The following is a 13458-nucleotide window of genomic DNA, read 5'->3' on the forward strand; positions in this document are numbered from 1 at the left end:
AGTGCCTACAGTCAGTTTCTAGATGATTATGTCATTGATATTAGTTATTTGGGTGGTTGATGCTACAAAAGTTTTTTGTACACTGCCAAGATAGTATGCAATTTTACCCTTGGGATCTAGATGGACCACAATGTTCATTTTTCTCCAAGATTGCTTGGGAACAAACAAGTTTAGGGAGGGTGCATTATAATGTCCCCATTTTTTAGCAAGTTCCTGCAGTTGGCTCAGTCAATTCACCATCACGACCCTTGTGAGCTGACGGTGAGACTTGAGGGTTTTAGTTTTAGGATTATAGTCTTTTTAGCAGCCTATGGCATGTTTGGCTCTGTTTGAGGGACAAACTATTTTTAGCTATTTGTAGTAAGTCAAACTATTGGTTCCAATGAGCTCAATTGAGTTAGAGGAGTCAAGTGATGCTCTTAATTTTTATTTCGAACTTCCAATTTGGGCTCCAAGAATCTTGAAGGGAGCATTTGTTTATGATAAGTCACCTACATTCATCGTCTTTCTTTGTTAGGATCACTATAGTGTTCATCAAATTTTGATAATAATACTTCTTCAATCGTTCTCGCAAGATAGGTGAATTATTATTATTATTCATCTAAATATATTGAGGTTGTTATTTTCATTGATGTTTAATGTTGGTCACCCAAATATCATATCTCCTTAGTATTGGGTCGAAAAGTTTTAAATTGTGAGCATAAGAAACAATGGCCTTGTGTGTTAGAATATTATGTTATGGTGGAAAATGTCATTTTTTGAGCCAAAAGCAAATAAATAGATTGTATTATAATGACACTGTTATATTTTAATGTTGTACGGAGGAAGCTTCTTAAGTGAAATTCATTTCGAAAACTTGTGCCATTTGGAGATTATAAATATGAGACCATTCGATGGGAAAGGCATTCGGTTATCTAATTTTCTTTTGTTGATTTGGTGAGTTTTTTTTAGGTTGATTTCTTTTGTGCCCTCGCTGAAGTATAAGGATTTCGTGTTGGGTTCTACATTTAATCCATAGCTAAGGTATTGTGGATTAAATAAATCTCAGGTTCATTTTGTCTACTTCTTTTGTTCCCTACTGTGATTGAAACAAGGTTGTTTGTGGGATATCTTCTCATATTGTTTTGGCTGTAGCGAGAAGAGTTCTTTTGCTGAGAGTTGTTAAGGGGAATTCTGGAATTTGATATTTGCATTTTCTGGAAATTGTTTTGTCTTCCAATTCTGTGACTCATGTAAGTAGGAAGACGTTAATTTTTGTTGGAGATACAGATTATATTGTATTGCAGTGTTACTTATTTTCCTCATTGGTGTTAAGTGTCTACTGTAGCATGGGATCCTTTCCAGCAAATTGGTGACATTGTCATCAGTATTTCATGCATTATATAATCTGCTCTTAGGCACAGTCATTACTATTCAATTTAGGTGATCTGGAAGCCAAGAAATTACAGATGTTGGACCCGCTATCACACCCAAGGCTGCGGTTGTTGAGTTACAAGGGCTGTGAACAGATTTAGTGAACCAGTGATCAAGTTTAAGGGGTTTGCATTGAGAATTCAAGGGTGTGTTTCTGCACAGTATTTTTAGCATTTACTTCTGCAAATTGGGAGCCTTCTCCTTCAAGCAAATCTGCTGCATTATTACCAGGTTTCCTTTCCTTAAATATTGTAATTCTCAATTGCATTAGAGTAACAGTTTGAAATCATTTAATGCAATAAGATTCATGACATTGAACTTATCAGTTTTGTGTAAGCTCCATTATTGCAAATGCATTGCTAAGGTGAACATATATCAGTAGCAACTTATCATGTTATAAGATGTATGCTTTCCACAGTTCAATATTACTATGTTTAGCATAAAAAGAAAACATAAGAAGCTGCAAATTACAAGCATTGACAATACTTCAAGCTGGGTTGTTGATGTGAGTCAGTTGGGCTTTAACAGTGATATCAAAATTTGTTTGCAACTCTTTGACAAAATATCAAACAACTGTTCAGTTAAAAAATAATTGGTGTTTTTTGAAGATATATCCAGCTGGGGTTATTACATAAATCTGAACTGTTAATGCCCCAAGTGCATTGGTGAACTTCTAAATGGAAACATTACTTCAATTCCATGTAACACATCAACAATTGGAAAAAAATGGCTTTTTATTCTTGTGGAAGTTGTCGTGCACAATCGTAGCCAAGGGGCACTACTGCAAGCAAGGTGGCATCAAGGGGTTAAATGTGTGAAGTAGAAGGGAGTTGGGGTGTTTGGGTCAGAAACAGTTAAATCTAAAACAAATGTCACAAGTGAACAAAGGCAGTTTGTACGCAATTTGGTCGCAAGTGATAATTGCATGTATTATTAAGCCTAATCAACTAAAAGCGAGTGCCTGGCAAGAGGGAAAATATTAATTTTCATTATGCTAACCCATGCTAAATCTGTGGAGATCTATAAGGCCAGAGATAGACAAGCAACTAATACTAAAAATATTTACATGCTTCGATAGTACTTTGGAAAAAATAATTATAAACACAACACTCTTTGGATATATCAATAAAAAAGTTTATGCCATTGTCCAATTACAGTACAGTTCCTCGTGCTAAATCTGGGAAGATGCACCATACCAGAGACAGACGTGCAACTGATATACTAAAAATTGATACATGCTTCAGTAGTGCTTTAAAAATAATAATAAACACCACTGTATAGATAGATCAATTAAAAAAATTATCAAGTCTTTGTCCTAAAAATGGCCAAAGGATATATGACATCATGCTGATAAATGTAAGGGATTAGTAGATTAATCAAACTTTAGTTAAAACCATTTACCCCAGCTTTGTTAATTTATGTATATTTTGTTTAGGAACCCTCATTGTGAGTGTGTAGTAGATTCAGTCCTCTTATTTGGCTCAGGTATTGGCTTCAAGCTTAACCTTGGTGATGAGTCAATCAAGTGACTTGAAATGACCAAAATTGAATCCAAAAAACTTTCATTATTAATACTGGAAATAATTTCAGAGAAAGAAAATAAAAGGGCTGCATCATTACTACTGCATTGATCCAATAACTATCGTCAACTCATCCAAAAAGTAGAAATGCAAAACAACTGCCTTGATCCACGATACAAGAGAACTGAATATGCCACTTGCCATACAGTTATTGATAATCAAGTTAATATAGGAAGTGTATGGACGAATTGTAAATGGATTCCATCAACAGGTGTGCCTTGGTCCAACCACCATCACGCACTTCATCTGAGAGCTAACATCAGAAAATAACAAATTTCTATGGACACAATCACCAATTGCTTTACACCACAACCAACAATCATATATCAGAACCATATGTTAGTCCTTGGAAGAGTTCCATAAACACAGCTGCCTTGATCAAGTAATTGTTGTCAACATACCCAAATTGACATAAGAAATGCAAGAAGCCCACCTTGATCTATCCGACAAGAAAATTTGATCTAAAATCACCATAAACTTAACATCTAAAATCTGAATGATATCAGGTTTCCACAATCCATAGTGAATTAATGCAATCATTTCTGGATTAGAATGTGTTAGAGATTTTTCATTACATTTTAGATCATACTTTGTGCTCCTCCATCAGGATGATAATAGAGAGTTCAAGAAGATAAGGAAAAAGTCACAGCATGAGATTCAAAATGTTATGAAAAAATCTCTTGACACAATCTAACCCAGAATTGCGAGAATCAATTGCAACAATCCAAAATCTTTTCACTGAAAACAGGCAGAGAAATGTGCATGGTCTATGAATTCATCTGACTTAATCCAACATTGTTTTTGAACATGATAAATGGCCAATAATTACCATAAAGTTTAAATGTCAACCAACCACTAGAATTTAAAATTTGCTACGTTGATAAGCTTTCTGACATAGATGATTTGAGAACAATAAAATGAAATAAATGAGGGAAAGGAAAATGATTAGATTGCTCCAAACAATAAAACAACAAAAACAAGAAGACCATGATTGATAAAGTAAATGACGTATATACAAGTTTTCCAGAAAAATAATCAATAAACAAGGAAGTTCTTACTAATAAAGATCATGTTTTTCTTAGAATTTTGAAATGTTTGATTACTTGGTAGCTCTAAAAAATTTAAAATACCACTAGTCCGGTGATTACTGCATATGATAACAGTCTCATTCTAAGGCTTCTACCATTGCAGTAAATTAACTACCCTGTATTGGACTTGTCAGCTTATGGGTTTGCTTAAAAATATAGATGATAGGGTTTGAGGTATGACACTTGTATATAAAAGCATGCAATGGAAATACAAGGAGAGTAATAAACTATAGATACTTACCCCAAAATCCTAAAAAGGGAAAAAATGCTACAAGCAACCTAAAGAACAATGGAACTTCCCTCCTCCTGATTTTTTTACTTAGCTTACCTTTTTTATCTCGCTTTTTAGTTTTAACTGGCCTCTGAACACCATTATCCAAATCCTCCCAGCCACCCAAGTTCAACCCACCTTGTACTCTAGCACTCGTAGATTTGTCAGGATCTGCCCATGAGTATTTTTTACTTGATTCTGGAGGTGTACTGCCACTTGTATCCAATTCCGGTTCATCGTATGTTGTAGATTGATCCCTATTGGAAGACATATTGTCTGATCCATTCCAATCATTTGTATAAGCTTCTGTCTTCCACTTTCGTTTTGGTTTAGGTTGAGCTGGTGACACACTTCTGCGAACTGTTCTCCAAGCCTGTTCAAATAAAGAGCCAACTGCTGTCTGGGCAAGTGGAAAAAACAAGGCCATTATAATAGCCATGGGGTTTCCAAGCAACCATGGAATCAGAACTGCTGGGAGAATCCAAGTCAATGATCTGAGAGCCTACATTGAAGCCAAAGAATAAGATTTGCATTAAAACGAACTGTTATTCAAGATAAATTTATAGCATAAGCAATACTCTGCTTCACATGTTTTTTCTTATGAAACAGTGTAAACAGGCAGAATGGCACTTTCTTGTACCTGCCTATAGGATGGGGGACTAATTTTTTCAAGTTATCAGTTTTGATATTATTTTTTGTTGAATCTAATGCTTACCAAAAATCAAAGGTGGAATCTAATGTTTCTCATTTAATAGATTCTAAAAATGGACTGCTAGCCATTTTCTTTTCACTTGGATTGATATGTTTTCTCATTACAAAAAATAAGAAAAGAAAAACAGCCATCAAATAACATCATGCAAAATACATTATGAATGATGTATAAGCTAAGTTTCTTAGGGCAATATGTTTACTGCTTTGTCAGGGAGACTGCAGCACCCAAATAGTTGATGCATGGAAAGCCTGTTATATCACACATACAAGCATCTTCTGCAAAGAGTATGCAGGGGTAGCATGGTGGCTCCTTCATAATGTACCCATTTGGGACTACCCTATGTTTTGCCCTAAAATCACAAGTTCAGATAACAATGACCATGATATAGTTAGAGATATAACTGTACCCAAAGAATGTTAAAGCAAGATAGATCCTGATTGAGATCAGGCAATCGTTTTAGAGAATTATTGAAAATACAATTCATAAAATCAATTATAACAACTAATGTTAGACAAACATAAATACACCACCTCATGTGTTGACTTTGCTTTCTTACTCTTCAATATTTTATTGTGTAGTCTTAGTGGACAAATTGAGGTGCAAATACCCCAAATCTCCAAAGAGTTTTCCTCTGCATCTCATGCCAATCTTGTAGTATATCCAATTGTGAGTGTAATTAAAGCCTGTTTGAGGCTATCCAAAGAAAAGAGGAACACAATAGCTCAAGCACTTGCCATGAGCTTGTCTCAGTTATGCACAAGAAAGGTAGAGGATGTATCAAATGATCCACTTGACTTGGATGAGATAGATCTATATAGGATTGGACAACGTGGGATGAGCAACCTTCATTGTTTAGAGAACAAAATCTATGATTTGGAGATGAAAGCATTGGAGGAGGTGGGTGCAGCAGCAGATTTGAGATTGGATGATATTGATGAGGTTGAGGATTCATTGCCACTGATATCTATCCAAGATGGAGGTCAAGATACAGCTTCTCATGCCAATCGAGGCACGGAAGCCATAACAAACTCCAAGGACTAGACCCTCTAGTTCTACCTTTCACCTAGTTTTCAATAGATTAGGAAAGAGGAGGACATAAAATCAACTATTTACTTTTAGTTTTACAAAAACAGTTACAATTTTTGTTTTGTTTCAGTTTATCAGCAATCAACATTCTGCATTTTGTAACTAACTTACATACAAATCTATCATATATAATAGAAAACACTTTTTAACTCATTTATGGACTGCAGATGCATCTTCTCATTGAATTTTGCAAAAATAATTTTTTCTCATAAAATAAAAGCCATTTTTAAATTGAAGTTTTTTGCTGGGTTTTTGCTGATTTTTTAACAAGAGGATTTTTTGGGCTTGGTGAATTTTTGCCAAGTCAAACTATGATCTAATCTATAGGTGTGTATGCTATTACAATGCTCATATCTTATTGAACAAACTTTTGACAGTATCTTTTCCTCCAAAAGATCATCCTTGTCCCAACAATATTCATCATAATTGTCTTCCTTTTCATTTGCCTCTTATTCTTCTTTTCTTGCATTTTTTATCAAATTACGTGTCTTATTTAAAATCCTTTGCACCAGACAAGAACACATGATCCATTGGTATAACTATATATTGGAAATCTCTTACCCATACTTCTTGCTTCTTTGGTTGTATTACAATAAGAGTGGTTGGTATTTGACATACCACAACATCTTACTTTGGTAACCGATGGAGAAGGATTTCAAGGCAAAATTACTTACACAAGACACTGGTTTCAATGTTCAAACACAATGAGACACATGGATATATTCCAGTTCAAAGTCCTCAAAGCAAGGTCAAGAACCCAACACAACAACACGGGCCAAACAAGCTAACAAACCTTTCCATGGTCATGAGCATGAATCTTATGAGGTTTGCAACCTGAAACAACCCAAAAAAACTCAGAAGTACCATTGACACAAATACATTGCATCACCTAATACCATTTGCTTCAATGAGGCTACTAGGCCTTGTAGCCCAACTCAATGGGTTTCTCTACTATAAATTTTTACCCTATGACCCATGGACCAAAACTAAGTTCCTTTCCAAATACCCTTTTCAATATTATTGACCGTATGTCAAACTCGGAATGGGGTCCTATGGGGCAATCTAGCTTTGATTGATCAAAGATTGTAGGGGGCAATTAGGTCTCCATTTACGAAGGAAGTGTTAGAAATAGGAAATACTGAGAGGAAGAGGTAAATCAATGTTCCATAAACTTTTGCCCAACTATGGATATTATTGACCATCTTCGAATTCACATATATAATCAAACTGGAAAGTAAACATAACACAATGCAACACCTAATGCCATTATTTGTTAACTAGGGAAACCCTAGTTAAGGGAAAACTCCGATGGAGATGGTACCCACAAAATGATCCAATAATCAAAAGTATTCCATCTGTATTTTTGCTTCAGTTTTTTGCCTTTTGATTCAAACACTATCATTTGAGGGCATTGATACAGATTATTGTATTCTTAGGATCTACCATATCTTGTGCCTTATTATACATGCACTACTCTGATTAAGTGCCATGGGGGGTTAATGTTTTCCTTTGTGTGCCATCTACCTTTGTCAATGAGGATTCCTTCCATGACATTCGCCTTGTGATTTGTCAGAGATTGATCACCTCATGAAACTTTTATGTATTCATTTATGCATCTTGATCGTGGTTCCTTGACATGCAGTTCTTATTGGTCATTTTTCCTAGTTGCATGTCACCTCACCCTTGTCTACATCAGGTGGGGGGTTCTCTTGTTAATTCTTATGCTTCATTGGTTTGATGGGATGAGCTATGTATTAAGTATTTGTTCCTATGTGCTAGGCGGATGCAATGGCTAGGTACCTATGCATTTCGATGAGATGGATCATTTACCATATGGACACTTTTCTTTTCATTTCTACTTTGGATGCAATCTTCCATTTTCAACTAATCAGGTCTTTAGACTTTGGTGTTTTATGCCATCTATATCTTCAAGTTTAGTTGTTTTCCTTTATTTGCCTCCTAATTTGAGTAGTGTCATTTGAGAGCACTCATGAAGATTATAGTCTTCTCTACCAAGTCAGGTTCTATATTCTGTAGAGGTTCCTCAGATAAGCAGTTAAATTTTTACAGTGTTTGCAGCTTTTGTATGCTTCATTGGTGTTCTTCATGATCATCCTTTTGTTCCTATCTTCTGGGACATTCTCTAGTTTGAAGGCTTCTGCAATCCTTCACTAGTTTTTCAGCATTCTTTCCATCTCTTATTGGAATAGAGTTTTTCCCATGTGGTTTTCTCTATTTCTCCGCTTTTTAGAGATTTGGTTATGATTGGGCACCTGATCATGCCTTGTTGTCAGGACCCAAGTTTGCTTTCATGCACTGTTTGTATCTACATTGTTGCTCATCTTAGGGGCGGTGTTAGAGTAAAAAGTTTAACATAATTTTTTTATAAAGTTACCTTTTATGCCTTCTTAAGTCACATTGCATACATTGCTCACATTTAATAATTATATTAATTATTAAATGTTTACCTTTTAGGTCTTCATCTCCTTCTATAAGGATTGATCCTTTGTATTCTAAAATTCAATTCATTATCTGAAAAATAAATCTTTCCTATTTCTAAAGCCATCTTCTTGCCTTTTGCTTCATTCTTCCTTGTGACAAGTTATTTTGCATGTAGGTGTTCTTTGAGTTTTGTGAAGTTGTATTTCTCAACTTCTACATTTGTGTTGGAATGAAGTGGTTGGTATTAGACACACCTCAAAATCTTACTTTGGTATCCAAGCATTTTTTTTGTGTATGAAGCTGACATTTTTTATTATCATTTTTGCTTCTACTTTTGTTGCTCACTTTTCTTTTACAAAGTCAATTTTTTGTTTTGGTACGACTCTCAAGTTCATTTTTTTGGAGGATGGGCTTGTCATTTTAACATTTTTGAATTCTTTCTAACTCATCCAACCATGCTTTTTATAAATCATATACAATATTATTGCTCTCATAGGGCAGACCCTTTCATGTCTTCACAAGTACCTCTACTATAAAGTGACTAGCATTGGCTATGGGTATTGGCTTGTGCTAAGTCCTTTAAATATTTGTCACTTTTCCTACAAGTACAGATTTAACTCATTGATGCAAAACTAAAGGTCCAACCTTATTGGCAATACCGGCATGGTGCGATGGTTGTTAAGTTGTGATGCAGGAGCATCCAGAGGTATAAGGGCAATCCTGTGTCACCCAAAAAAAAAAAATGTACTTAAACTTAGTTTCTATTTCATGTCTTTACATTTTTGGATAACCATTTGGGTCAAATAAAGGTTCCAACTCTCACAGTTCAACTATCAGTGTGCTAGAAAATCCCGAAAAAATAGGAGCATGCAATTTGGCCATCATTTTGGTGACCTAGAAGGTGTGAATTGGCCAGATGAATGTAATTGTGATTTAGAGCATTCCAGAAAAAGAATCGGGTCAAAAGGCCCCACGGTTTGAAAGTTATTGCAGTTTTTCGAGTTTTGGAGACCTCCTAAGAATGCTTCAAAGTCAGGTTTGGGGCATTAAATGACCTCGAAAAGGGTCGAAAAATGGGGGACGAGCGAAGCTGGCCCATAGGGCTATAGAGCGCTTCGAGAGCTTTCCCAAAATGTAAACGGTTCGTCAATCGGAGCTACGGTTCAAAAGTTATGCCTCCCGAAAGTTCGGTTACCATTTCTAGATTCTTCTAGATTTGCACCGACTTCTAACACAACTTCTGGAACCTTCTATTTTGTCGGTGGATGCCTACTAGCACTTTCTAGAATGTACTCCTAGTCCTTAACCCTCCGGGGTCTATTTAAGGAGATTTCTGGCATTATAAAAGGCAGTTCGGAGTGGAGTTTGAGAGGAGGTACTAAAAGGAGAAATCATCTCCAGATTTATGCTATTGTAAGCCCTTAGGGCATGTTTGAAGTTTATTTTCTCTGCACTGTTTGTACTAGCTTATTTTCTCAGTTAATATAATTTTCCCTTTTCTGTTGGTTCCATTCTGTTCTTGGGTTGTGTCCCCATCAAGTGGTATCAGAGTTGGTTTTCCTGAGTGTGTACACAGAGCGCCGACTGTGAGGCAGTTTGCACCAGGACTGTGTGGTTGTGGGTTCGAGATAGAAGATGCCTCCACGAAGAGAGCGTGGCGGAAGGGCCAGAGCTATTAATCCTGAGAAGGTTAGAGCCCTCCAAAGGCAGGTACAAGCATTGCAAGAGGAGCTCCGTAGAGGAGCAAATGTTGCCGCAGGTGACGACAGTGAGGATGACAATGAAGGAGAAGAAATGGGACCAGAAGGGGAATTTGACGGAGAAGTTCTGAATCCTGTAGAGGAAAGGCTTTTTAGGGCCATTACTAAGTTTGGAAAAAGACCCACAATTGAAGTGGGTGTATTTTCAGGAAATCTGAAACCAGATGAGTTGATCGATTGGATCAATGAACTGGAAGAATACTTTGAGTATGAGGATATCAGGGACCCAGATAGGGTTAAGTTTGCAAAGGCTAAACTGAAAGGCCATGCCAAAATCTGGTGGCAAGAGGTTCAATTGGAAAGAAACAGAAGAGGAAAGGAGAAGATCACAAGATGGGATCGCATGGTGGACAAATTGAAGAAGCAGTTCATTCCTGTGGACTACGAGCTTGATATGTTTAAGAAGATGCATGGGTTAAAGCAAGCAGGAAGATCAGTCCAAGAATACACAGAGGAGTTTTACCGACTCTTGATTAGAGCGGGGCATGCAGAAGCAAATAAGGAGAAGGTTGCTCGTTATATCAGTGGGTTGCGACCTAGAATCCAGGAGGAATTAAGTCTGATAAGAATGACCAGCGTTGAAGAGGCATACCAGTTTGCCCTACGAGTTGAAGAGAAGTTGAATAAAAGGTTTGAAAGAAGACAAAGAGGGCACGGTCAAGGAGGAAGGGGAAGCGGTAGATCATCTGGAGGCCGCAATAAAACCCAAAAGAAAAATGAAGATGTGGGTACTAGCAGGAACCAGAGGAATGAGAGTTTCAACCGCTTCCATGATCAAGACTTTGAAAATCAAAGAGGAAGAGGTAGAGGACGTGGACAAGGAAGAGGAGGCTTCTGTGGTACTTGTTTCCATTGCAATGAAGAAGGTCATCGTACCTTTGAATGCCCTCAACGACAAGGAAGGACAGATAGGAGAGCTGAGGGCCAAGCTAGGGTTGCTCATGTGGATGAGGATGCACAATCATCACATTTAGAGGATGCAGAAAGAGGAGAGACCTTGGTAAATGAAAGAGTCCTACTAAGTGGTGAGATTGAACCAGGACAACGAAGGAGTTTGTTCCGTACCAGATGCAAGTGTGAGGATAAATGTTGTGACGTGATCATTGATAGCGGTAGCACTGATAACTGGGTATCAGAAGAGATGGTCTCTAAGCTGAAGCTCAAGAGGGAGAAACATCCATAGCCCTATCGGATTGCTTGGGTAAAAGATGATCATAAGATCCTGGTAAGTGAACAATGTTTAGTGAAATTCAAAATTGGGAGTTACCATGATAAAGTTCTCTGTGATGTTATTTCGATGGATGTTTGCCATCTATTGTTGGGTAGACCATGGCAGTTTGATAGACATGCAGTACATGATGGACATGCAAACACATACTCTCTCACAAAGGATGGAGTTCGCCATAAATTGAAGCCCATGAAAAAGGAAGATGAAAAGGTATGTAGCAGTGCTAGGATTTGTCTTGTTGATGGAAGGAAGTTTTTAGATGGCATGAAACATCAGCATATGTGCTATGTTTTGATTCCTAGGAAAGATAAAGAAGGTAGTAGTGAAATAATACTTGAAGTTTCAGATTTACTAGGGGAGTTTGGAAATATTATCTCTGATAATGTTCCAGATGGATTGCCACCAATAAGGCAAATCAATCATCAGATAGATCTGATTCCAGGAGCTAGTTTGCCTAACAAGGCTGCTCACAGGATGACTCCTACTGAAACAGAGGAGCTAAATAGACAGGTTCAAGAGCTATTGAGGAAGGGCTTGATTCAAGAGAGCCTGAGTCCATGTGCAGTACCTGCAGTACTTGCACCAAAGAAGGATGGAGAGTGGAGGATGTGTACAGATTCTCGAGCTATAAATAGGATCACCATCAAGTACCGGTTTCCTTTGCCAAGGATGGATGATATTATGGACTGCTTGAGTGGAGCTCAGTACTTCACAAAGATAGATTTGAAGAGTGGTTATCACCAGATACGGATTCGAGAAGGAGATGAGTGGAAAACAGCCTTCAAGACCAAGGAGGGTCTTTATGAGTGGTTGGTCATGCCCTTTGGGTTGACAAATGCCCCAAGCACCTTCATGCGGCTCATGAATGAGGTACTTAAGAAGTTCTTGGGAAAATTTGTTATTGTCTATTTGGATGATATTTTAATTTTCAGCAAGACTTTGGAAGAACATTTATTGCATATTCGTAGTGTCCTTGAAAGGCTAAGGGAAGAGAAACTGTTAATTAATCTGAAGAAATGTAACTTTGCAAAAAGGGAGTTAGTCTATTTGGGGTTTGTTATATCACCTGAAGGTCTCAAAATGGATCCGGAGAAGGTAGAAGCCATCTTGGAATGGCCTACTCCAAGGTCTGCTACTGAGGTAAGATCATTTCATGGTCTGGTTAGTTTCTACAAGAAGTTTATTAAGAATTTCAATGGCATATGTGCACCCCTAACTGATACAATAAGAGGGGATAGAAAAGAGTTCAAATGGACTGCAGCAGCTGCGAGAAGTTTTGAATTGCTGAAGAAGAAGGTGACAGAACAGCCTGTGTTGGCACTTCCAGATTTTAGAAAAGTGTTCCAGGTGGATTGTGATGCTAGTGGCAGCGCTATTGGGGTTGTATTAAGCCAAGAAGGTAAGCCTATTGCATATTTTAGTGAAAAATTGAATGATGCAAAGAAGAAGTATTCTGTTTATGATCAAGAGTTCTATGCAACAGTTCAGGCCTTAAAGAAATGGAGGCACTATTTATTGCCAAAGGAATTTGTTTTGTATACTGATCATCAGGCATTACAGTACCTAAATAGCCAAGGTAAATTGAATCAGAGGCATATGAAGTGGGTAGAATTCTTGCAGAGTTATACATTTGTGTTGAAGCATAGAAGTGGAAAATTTAACAGGGTTGCAGATGCACTAAGTAGGAGACAGTCACTGCTTACAGTAATGCAGTTTGAAGTAGTTGGGTTTGATGAACTCAAGAATTTGTACCCCAAGGATCCTGATTTTGCTGAAGCATGGAAAGCTTGTAAAGAGCCTGTTGCTGTAGATAGAACCAAGTGGTTAGATTATTTGATTCAAGATGGCATGTTGTTCAAAGGTAGTCAATTGTGCATT

The 13458-nt window shown here is 37.2% G+C and overlaps 1 protein-coding gene across 1 annotated transcript in view; it reads right to left on the reverse strand.

The window, feature by feature from the left end:
- Positions 1 to 4044: 4044 nt before the first annotated feature.
- LOC149554533 (uncharacterized) overlaps positions 4045 to 13458 on the reverse strand; it is a 47174-nt gene continuing 37760 nt past the window's right edge. Inside the window, exon 2 of the mRNA XM_089828578.1 lies at positions 4045 to 4854. Within this exon, the coding sequence (XP_089684704.1) occupies positions 4309 to 4854 (546 nt within the window). The 3' untranslated portion in view covers positions 4045 to 4308. The remainder of the gene's footprint in view (positions 4855 to 13458) is intronic.

Source organism: Cupressus sempervirens, chromosome 5, assembly GCF_028749045.1.
Source record: "Cupressus sempervirens isolate cs-2001-9-10 chromosome 5, ASM2874904v1, whole genome shotgun sequence".
In the NCBI taxonomy this organism is placed as follows: domain Eukaryota; kingdom Viridiplantae; phylum Streptophyta; class Pinopsida; order Cupressales; family Cupressaceae; genus Cupressus; species Cupressus sempervirens.